The 10507-nt window shown below is 39.1% G+C and overlaps 1 protein-coding gene across 2 annotated transcripts in view; it reads right to left on the bottom strand.

Moving 5' to 3' along the window:
• Positions 1-1580: 1580 nt before the first annotated feature.
• MAPKBP1 (mitogen-activated protein kinase binding protein 1) overlaps positions 1581-10507 on the bottom strand; it is a 569961-nt gene continuing 561034 nt past the window's right edge. For both annotated transcript variants that reach the window (XM_053697823.1, XM_053697824.1), the window contains exon 31: positions 1581-5792. In XM_053697823.1, the coding sequence (XP_053553798.1) occupies positions 5490-5792 (303 nt within the window). In that variant the 3' untranslated portion in view covers positions 1581-5489. The remainder of the gene's footprint in view (positions 5793-10507) is intronic.

The following is a 10507-nucleotide window of genomic DNA, read 5'->3' as shown; positions in this document are numbered from 1 at the left end:
GCTGAGAATTTTAGAGAAAATCTTGCTCAGTTTTTAGCATTTTTGCTATCACTCCATTTATTTATTTTGTACAACCCAAGGCATTGATCTAGGCCCATTTTGGTATATTTCATGCCACTGTTTTACCGCCTAATGCGATCATATTAAAAACAATTAACTTTTTCACAAACTACTGTAGTCAATTCTGTAGTGTAGGGAACCCTCTTCACTCACCTCCCTGACCCCCCTCAACAGCTCTCAAAGCCTCCCCCTCCTACTACTCGCATATATATATATATATATATATATATATATATATATATATATTTTTTTTTTCCTTCTGTAGAAGTAGGGCCCCAGCCCTCCCTCTCCCCTGATGTAATGTTTTTTTTCTATACATCGTAGTGAACCGCGCACTCCCTCCTCGCTAGGACGATCAACCCATCTTCCTTCTTCCCTCCCACTTGCAACCAACAATCATTATAGAGAGCGACACAGACAGCGTCACTCTCTGTAAGGATTGGCAATCTGCCTTTATATAGTAAGGGAGCATGATCAGCGCTCCCTTAATATATGAAGGCAGATGCCTTCTCCGCTGTCTAAGCGAACAGCGGGGATCGCACCATGTAGCAAAGTGTTGGACGTAGGCATTAAGACAACACAGTACACTGGACAAAGTATTTTGTGAGGTAGTACCTACATCCAAATGGCACAAGGGTTTAAAATTCAAAGTACTATTGCACTGTCTTACTATGCAATTCTGCTGTAGTTAATCTTCCTTTAAACTATGTATCCAGCCTCTGCCTGCTGCCATATGAGCTATGTGTTTAGGCCTCTGCCAGCTGCCATTTGAACGATGTCCAGATCTACTGTAAAATGTACATCCTCTGACTCCTACCAGTTGAACTATAAGTGCAGCCTTTGAGTGTTGTGGTTTCATCTCATGTTGCAGCCATGTGAAGAAAAAAGTCTCCCTTTTAATGTTTATATAATAGGTGTATAATATTTATTATATAAAATATATTATACATACACACTAGATGCATAAATTTGCATATTACAAGTTAAAAAGTGGGCCGGTTTTTCCCAATAGTAGGAAACTAATAGTAGGATATTTTTTAAACCTGTGTGTTATATAAATACATTTTAGATAGATTGCAGCGGCGAGTTGTGCATGTGCCTCGGTAGGTCATAAAAGGTAGGTCAGAAACTGTAGGAGTGTAGCGGACAGACCTCCCATCCTGTGAAATCACGCAAGACAATTGGTGGGTATTTACATCTCACTAACAAACCCTGCCTGCTCTAGCAGAACTATACTGTTGACATGAGGGATAACTAGCAAAGAATCCATATACCCAAGCACATCATAAGGGGATGAGTAATTGAATATAAATGAATGTGCCTGGTAGATTATGTGAACATTGTACATAACAGCTTATGACATTCTATACCTTTTTATGTAATATGTTCTGTGTAAGATTACTTGAAACATAAAAGTGCCAGTATTACTTGACTAAGATATACATAATTACACAAACATTGTACATTAATGTGCACAAAATTAATCATATCCATCTCATGTATAAGAAATTCAATGCAAGTCAAAAAGGTTCACACTTTTATTGATATTAAGACATGGAGTACAAAGGAATCGTTACAAAAACAGCCTAATTTCTGAAGAAGGCAGATCACAGTGCAAAAAACACAACATTTGCTCCATTCATTAAAAAAAGCATTTTAAATTTTCAGTTTCTCCTGTATTACTAAACATGAGTATAAAAAAGGTACTTTTAGAAGATAGGAACATCTGTGGGCAGTTCCCAGAGGCTGACAGAGTCTATAACCAAACCTACAGAGGTGTGTGGAACAGATGAAGTGACTGTAGGCTTAGGTGTTTATGGTGACATAAGGGCATGCAATACTGTGTACGCACTCCCAGGTGAGGTTATCATGCATCTGCCCAGTCATGGGTTTATTATCTTACAATATTTACACCACTAATAACCCAGCCTCTGTCTGCAGCGCTGTGAACAAGATCATATAAAGCTGTAGCAATTCCATTAGTGTCATGAATGTTACCTGTTCTTTTTACCAGCTCTCTGATTCCTTCAAAATATGTTAATACACTGTCCAACAAACTACAGTAATTGTAGGCAAATAGTGTACCAGAAGCTATTTTGACTATTTAGCTATTGGACCATAAGCAGCACAAGCAGGATTGGGGGGGAAAAAAAAAGTTTGTCAGTTTTTTTTTTTTTTAAAAAGCATACAGAACCCTACTTGGTTACACTTATTATGGAAATAGCTTTGAATAGTGTTGTAGTTTGTTAGACAGTTAAATTAATTTACAAATTGTAAACATTTGAAGATTGCACAGGCTAAGGTATGCTTTGTTGAGCACACTTTACAGGTACATGGTCTTACAATGCCGTAACGCTGTACCATTTTTAATTGATGTTGTCAAGTAACATTTATAGACACGTTATTTTTTATAGCGCTTTCATTGCTCCAGGTTTAGTTGCATATGTGAATCTTGCCCAATCCTATAGGTCATTTGTAGAAATGAAACTGTGATGCACTTCTGCAAATGGGCTGATTAAATGTGCCACAAATGGACAGGTCTGCTTTAAGTTGCTGGCCTGCAGGCATCACAGGGTTAGTCAAGACAAACTGGTTACTTAAAATGCCACATACTGCAGCCAACTAAAAAGGATATTCTTTTCTATGTACGTCTATTTACAAGGAAATGGCTCAGTTTCCTGACAAGTTCAGGGTGATTGTAAACTGGTTCTTAAAATTAAATACTTAGAGAAAAAATACACATATAAAAAAAGTTTTGACAGTTACAGAAAACATGAATACTAAAACTATTGATTATATGGGGTGTTTGGGACAACCAAATTATAAATGCAAACATATAGGAGATCTAAATCACAACTGTATTTAGGCCTATGAGGACGATGACTAAAAACTTAACCTTCAGAACACAAGTTACTATCTGTAGAACAATGAGATCCCTAGAGAAGCTGAAGCCATATTGTGATTGGCACCATTGTATAAACCACTTGGCTGGCAGAGAGGGCTGCTTCTGGGGTTAAATGTTTGCAGATCTTAACATTCTTCTGTAATGCACACTTTATTCCCATATACCCCCTTTCATACTCCGTGTTTAAGGGGCATTCTAGTTAATACTGAGCTGATGGACATATAAAACAAATCATTTGAAAGCTGAAATTATTTATCTTTGGCCAAAAAAGCAACCTTTTTCTCCTCCACCCCTTTTCAAGGCTCGCTATTTGCTAGTCTGCCCTCTATTGAGCACTGGAGGCAGTTGTGCCTTTGGCTCTCACAAACCATGACTTTTTTTGCCTAAGGCAAGATGTTTCTGCTTTAAAAAGGGACTTGTTTTATGTGCCCTTCAGCTCAATTTTAAATTACATGGAATAAGTTAGCATTAGAAAAGTTGTTTTTACATTTTTAAGTGTAAAATAAAATAATTATGTTTCTACAGCTTTTACATAAAAATGTAATATATAAATAGTGTATTCAATGTAATATAAAAACAGGGAAGTTATGTGTAGAATTCCCATGCACTTGGAAAACTGGCATTCACATACACAAACCTTTAACAAAACTAGTGTTTGACGTCTCTAACTTACTAAAATGCATTCACAGCTACGTATCTTTACCACACTTGTGTAGAGGACCCGCCTCATTTTGTCTTATGTAACAGAATTCTAATCACGCCTACTTGTACCGACGGCACTCGCCTCACTCTTTGCCATTACACATACATTCTTAAAAAGGAGAGTAAAAAAAAAAGTACATTCTAAAATGAGAAAGCATTCTACTAACTCAAAATGTCTTCCCCAAACATAAATATTAGATCTGCATAGATAAAAGGAAAGGGGTTTACTGAATTGGGGCCAAAGGTTCCAATAACACAAATAGAATCCATGGTGCTCCTGTGAGGTTGCAAAGCTATTAAATAGGAATGGCTTTTACAAAACTAATGCTCCATTAAAATCTGTTCTCAGAAATTAGAACCAACGTAGCAAATAAGAGAAACGTTCCAAAACAAGTAATACAGGGATGATTGTTGCTCAGATTTGCCAAGCTAGGAAGAGGAAATTCAAGCTTTAACCCACTGACTGTCAACTGGGGCCGAAAAATATATTAACAATGCATTGTGGCCCTTTTTGGCAGCCAAGGGGTTAAATGTCTGAGCTCCCTTTAAATCATTACAAGATGTGATGTTTCCATCAATCTAAAGTGTGCAAGAGTTTAAAGAGAGATCTGCTATGAAAGTGCTTGTGGTCTGTATTCTATGCACCACGGTACATGGCTGTAACACTGCATGCAAAGGGGACAGTTATTGCAGATACCCACCATAGCAAGTGATCACAGGCGATATTAAAAAGGACACTGTAAGCCTATTTTACTATAGCAGCTAACGCTTCAGGGTTAAAACTAAATAGAGTAAAACAAATAGTTACATTTAATTAAGATAAGCAGCTATTTCCTGCAATGTAATTTACTTTTATCTGGCAGATCTCAAATGGATTACTATTTATTCATTTAAAGGCATACTGCTCCAAAGCTGCTTTTACAGAGTGAAAACAGCCACCTCATGATGTGTGAAGTCATTAGCATAGCTAGTGATCCACCTGCCAGGCCAGTAACCAATCCTTAAGGGGACAAAATGGCTGCCTTGCATTTATTAATATTTACGGAACAGTTCCTTCCCCCCCTTATTGTAAACACTTGCATTTTATTTCAACCCTTAAACATCATATGAAAAGGTAAAATAGACTCGCGGTATCCATTTACAATAATGTTTAGTGCTCTTAAAAATAAAATATATTTTCAGATGATCGTGTGATATTGCACCTATGCATTTATGACCTTGAAAGACATCATAAAATACTTTTTCCAAGGAAATACAAAAGCAGATCCTCTGTAAAACCAAAGCTTATTAGGTCAGTTGTGAATCATGTAACAGAAATGTAAAATGTCCCTCAAAACAGACACCCCAATACCACAAACGACTGACGTCTTAAGACTCTCAGTCAAGAGATTAGATTGTCAACAATAAAAGTTAAATTGAAAAAGCATAAACTGAAACAGTTACACCAATAACTTAAAATATAATGCAATACATTAAAAACACTTAAAAGCTTTGTTAAAGAGGTCATAATAAAAAATAAAAAAAAAGCCGTCTGCATCTCTGCTCATAACTGGAAGCAGAACATATTACTGACCCTGAACAAAACAGGACCATGTGAGACGACAAGTGCTGCTGGTGTGAAGAGATTTCTGTAACAGAACCGCAACTGTACCTTGGATGTTACACTAGGACACACCCAAGTACATTTCTTTTAGTGTTTTAATGGAGTCTTTGAAAAGACTTTTTGGCTCACAAGCTTGGCCTATGAAGGTCTCTTCATGAACACTGACGAAGCAACAGAGCACCATTGCATTAAACGATCCACATGAGGCACTCCCATTTATTATTTCTTATCCATCCTCTTCTCTACAGCTTGTAGCAAGAGTTCAGAATATTGCTGCAGCAAGGCAAGAGTCTTGTCGTCACCCAAAGGCCTTTTCTCAGATATTGCGTGTGCGTCTTCTGCTGTAAGCTCCAGTGTTTGTGCAAGTTCCTGCTCATACGGCAATCTGGTATCTTCTATACCGGTGTCGCTCTCTCCATCCTTCAAAGTATCCAGCTCTCGCTTTACCTTACCAAATGTTTCACTCAGAAGATCAGCCATCTTGCAGTTTTCCATGCTTGTTGCTGGCTTGACCATTGTCACCTGCCGGATACAGGATATCACAAAAACATTAGCAGTTATAAACTGCAACAGGAAAAAAATATAATGACTGTGCCTTACTGGAATACATAAACCATTCTCATTGCTTTTATATAAAAAGTGTGCATGCCTACATTGTTTGACACTCAAATTAAATACCTTTATTTTCTTCATTAAACTGTTTTTTTTAATATTAAATTAACTGTTTTGCTTATCTTAAAACAAACAAAAAACTTTAGAGGCTGGGACTAGGTGGTAAAGCTCACTCACAAATGCCCAGAGGCTACTCACTGCTTAGACAGTAAGTGAATTGGTAAAACGTGGCTTGTTGAGTTTTGTGACATCCTCTATAGAATGGCTAAAGCAATGCATGGCAGCAGCACTTTACAGCAGCAGCCGGCAACACTGAAATATGCAGGATATTGCTCTGTAAAGCTCCCTATGTACCACCTAGTTCATTGTATCTTTCCAACATCAAAACAAACAAGATCATTTTTTTAGAAGGCATCCATCATTACAATTTGTATATACTAAAATAAAATAGGATACCTATACCAAGACATTGAAACAATGCATTTTTAAGCAGAGAGTACTAAATCTCAGCTGATAAGGATTAGAAACAGCACTGAAGAAATGGCCTAACGGTAGTTGTGAATAAAACAAAATTTATGCCTACCTGATAAATTTATTTATTTCCGGATACAGTGAGTCCACGGAATCATCAATTACTGTTGGGAATATCACTCCTGGCCAGCAGTAGGAGGCAAAGAGCACCACAACAAAGCTGCTAAATGTCACTTCCCTTCCCACAATCCCCAGTCATTCGACCAAAGGAAAATGGAGAAAAAGGAAATAGCACAAGGTGTAGAGGTTCCTGAGGTAAAATTTAAAAATAACTGTCTTAAAATAAAGGGTGGGTCGTGGACTCACTGTATCCGGAAATACATTTATCAGGTAAGCATACATTTTGTTTTCTTTCCTAAGATACGGTGAGCCCACTAAATAATCACTTACTGTTGGGAACCAATGCCCAAGCTAGGACACCGATGGCTAGGGAGGGACAAGACAGGTAACCTAAACAGAAGGCACCACCGCTTGAAGAACCTTTCACCCAAAAGAACCTCAGCCGAGGCAAAATAATCAAATTTGAAAAATTTGGATAGGGTAAGCAGAGAAGACCAAGTTGCAACCTTACAAAACCGTTCCAGAGAAGCGTAATTTTTGAAAACCCAAGAAACAGAGACAACCCTAGTGGAATGAGATGTAACTCTCTCAGGAGACTGTTACCCAGCAGTCTCATAAGCAAAACCAATTATACTTCTCAACCAGAGAGAAAGAAGTAGCAGAAGCTTTCTAACCTTTACGTTTCCCAGAGAAACAAACACACAGGGCAGAAGACTAGAGAAAATCCTTAATCGCCTGAAAATAAAATATTAAAGCACGCACAACCTCTAAGTTGTGCAATAAACGATCAACAATTTCCTGATTAAAAATTTATGTCCGAAACCACTTAAGGAAGGAACCTTAGTATGAAGAACCGCCTCATCGGCATGAAAGATAAGATAAGGCAAAACCATACTGCAAAGCTGAGAGTTCTGACACTCTCCGAGCAGAAGAGATAGCAATAAGAAACAAAACCTTCCAAGATAACAACTTAATATCTATGGAATGCAATGGCTCAAACGGAGCTTGTTGCAAAACTTTAAGAAAAAAAAGTTATGGCTCCCAGGAGGAGCAACAGATTTAAACACAGGCATAAAACTGACCAAGGCCTGACAAAAAGAATGCATATCTGGCACGTCGGCCAGACGCTTATGCAGCAATAAAGATAATGCAGAAATCTGACCCATCAGAGAACTGACTGACAAAACCTTTCTCCAGACCTTCCTGCAGAAAGGACAAAATTCTAAGAATCATGACCCTAAATATATTTACGCCATATCTTATGGAAAATCTTCTCGTAACAGGCTTGCAAGCCTGAATCATAGTCTCAATGACTGACTCAGAAAAACCACGCTTAGACAGAACTAAGCGTTCAATCTCCAAGCAGTCAGCTTCAGAGAAACGAAATGTGGATGAAAGAAGGGATCCTGAATCAGAAGGTCCTTCCTCAGAGAAAGTCTCCAAGGTAGAAGAGATGACATCTCCACTAGGTCTGCATACCAGATCCTGCGAGGCCACGCAGGGACTTTTAGAATTACTGACGCTCTTCTCCTGTTTGAAATGAGCAATGTCTCATGGAAGGAGAGCAAACAAAAGAAACAGGTATACCAGCCTGAAATCCCAAGGAACCCCCAGAGCATCTATCAGAGCGGCCCGAAGATCTCTTGACTTCGAATTGTACCTTGGCAGCTTGGCATTTTGCCGAGACACCATCAGATCATCAACACCGGCACCCATTAGAGGGTTAAGTCAGATGGAGTTCCCACTCCTCAGAATGAAAAATCTGTCTGCTCAGGAAATCCGCTTCCCAGTTGTTCCTGGGACGTGGATGGCAGATAGACAACAATTGTGAGCTTCTGCCCACTGAACAATCCAAGTCACCTCCTACATGGCTAAGGAACTCCGAGTTCCTCCCTAGTGGTTGATGTAAACCATTGAGGTGAAATAGTCAGATTAGAACCAAGCTAAGGACTACTGAGGCCAAGTCATCAGAGCATTGAAAATCGCTCTCAACTTCAAAATGTTTAAGTGGGGAGCAGACACTTTCGAGTCCATAATCCCTGAGCCTTAAACAAGACCCAGACTACTTCCCAGCCCAGCAGGTAGGCTCCCGTGGTCACATCACCCAGGAATGTCTCTAGAAGCACGCGCTCCAAGACATACTCCTGAAACTTTTTATAGAACATGGTAAAGGGAAGGATGTCCATGGTTAACCCTCAGACCAATTCCCTTCATACATAGAATCACTGAAAAGTGACGATAAAAACAACTGCAGCTAGGTCCAAACTCCCAACCTTCTGGTTGCAAAATGGCTATATACCAGACCACAAGAGCCTTGCTGTTGACCGGACATAAGACTGCAAAGAAAGGAAAAGGAATAAATCCTTGATTATCTGACCTCTGTTAAAAATCTTCTCCTAGATAGAGAATCTATTAAGGTCCCCAAATAATCACCCTTGTAGATGGAACAAGGGAACTCTTCTCCAGATCATTTTTCCCATCCATGGGAAAGTAGATAGGACCAGATCTCTAGAAAGAGTGTTTGCTCGAAGTAAGGATGACACCTGAACCATATGTTGTCCAGAAAAACACCCTTGCAATACCCCAAGACCTAAAAGTCTGTCTAGGATGACGAAAACTCAGAAACTTGAGAAGATCCCAAAACCTATCTATGTTCGATATGAACAGGCCCTCTTAAAACAAAGGAGAAAGGATACTACTTTGAAGGTCAGACTCTGAGTTACTTGAGGTAATTACCTAGATCCCGTTCCCAAACTGGGACTGGAACTATTACTCCCAGAGAGGAAGATTCTGAACCCTGTTCAAGGAATGCCTCTCATCATATCTGGATTGCTTATACTCTAAAAGGCATGACTGACCATGGAGAAAGAGGAAAAAAAAAACAACAACTTTCCTTTAGTATTACTCTCTTGATGTGAGGTAAAACCCTTTTTGTACCCTTAAAGGTAGAGAATAATTCTGCTAGACCAAGTCCAAACAAGGTCTAATCCTTAAAAGGAGACGCCCGAAGCGTGGATTTGGAGGAAACAAAGTAATGAACCTGCAACTGCAGAACTATAAAGCCTAGGTTGTACCACTAAACCACAGGTAGGCTTCTCAGCTGACCGAGAATTCAGCCACAATGCCCGGTGGCTAGTACAGCAAGTCTAATAAAGATAAGACATTGCTCTAAATGAGCAATCAAACCTCCAGCTTCTTATCCATGGATCCGTAAAGGTTTAGCTACCCACCATAGGGATAAAAATTCTCTGAGCCGTAGTAGAAAAGCTCCCTCCTACTTCTACTTAGGGCATTGTGCATTTTAATGGGGTCAACAACAGAAAAATTCATTAAAGGACGGGAGAAAGGGAGAAAGGTATCCCCTTCTACACCTGTGAAAACTTCCATAGCACGTCTCGAAACATTTCCGCAAAGGAAGGATCATCATATAAATGATCAAGTTTACAAAACTTCCAAGGGATATCAATGTCGTCCAAATAGCTAACACCTCCTTTAACAGTACACTAGGTATGCAAGCATACATCGGAAGGAGACGAATTCAGCATCAGATAAAGGAATTATACTGTCCAAATCTAAGATTTCACTCGCAGAAACTACCTGCGAATCTTCCTGACCAGAGGAGAGAGAGAGAAACGCCTGCGTAGCAGAAAATGGAGCAGAAACCATACTATCTGAACTTTAAATGTACTCTTGCATTTTCCTGTAGTAAACGAAAGACAGACAAAGCTGCAGATATTTCAGAGGATACCTGTGCTGCAAAAGCTGTAAGCAAATACACTCCTCCAGGAGAATGAGAGGTACTGCAGGGCACTGCATGTGACACCATAGAGGCTTGGGAGATGTAAGTAGAAAGCTGTGGCATTGCCTGAACAGCATCATCCTGGGATACATAAGGCTCAGATTTATCTGTACAAGTTGCTAAAAAAGCAGCACAGGAAAACAGACATTTGTAAACTGTCTAAACTTATCCTTAGAGTCGAAAAGCTCCAACAAGAACATCTTAATTTAAAAGAGATATTCTAAACATTAGAGAC

The sequence above is a fragment of the Bombina bombina genome, chromosome 1 (assembly GCF_027579735.1).
Source record: "Bombina bombina isolate aBomBom1 chromosome 1, aBomBom1.pri, whole genome shotgun sequence".
NCBI classification, from domain to species: Eukaryota; Metazoa; Chordata; class Amphibia; order Anura; family Bombinatoridae; genus Bombina; species Bombina bombina.
This window is presented reverse-complemented; position numbering and strand designations above follow the sequence as displayed.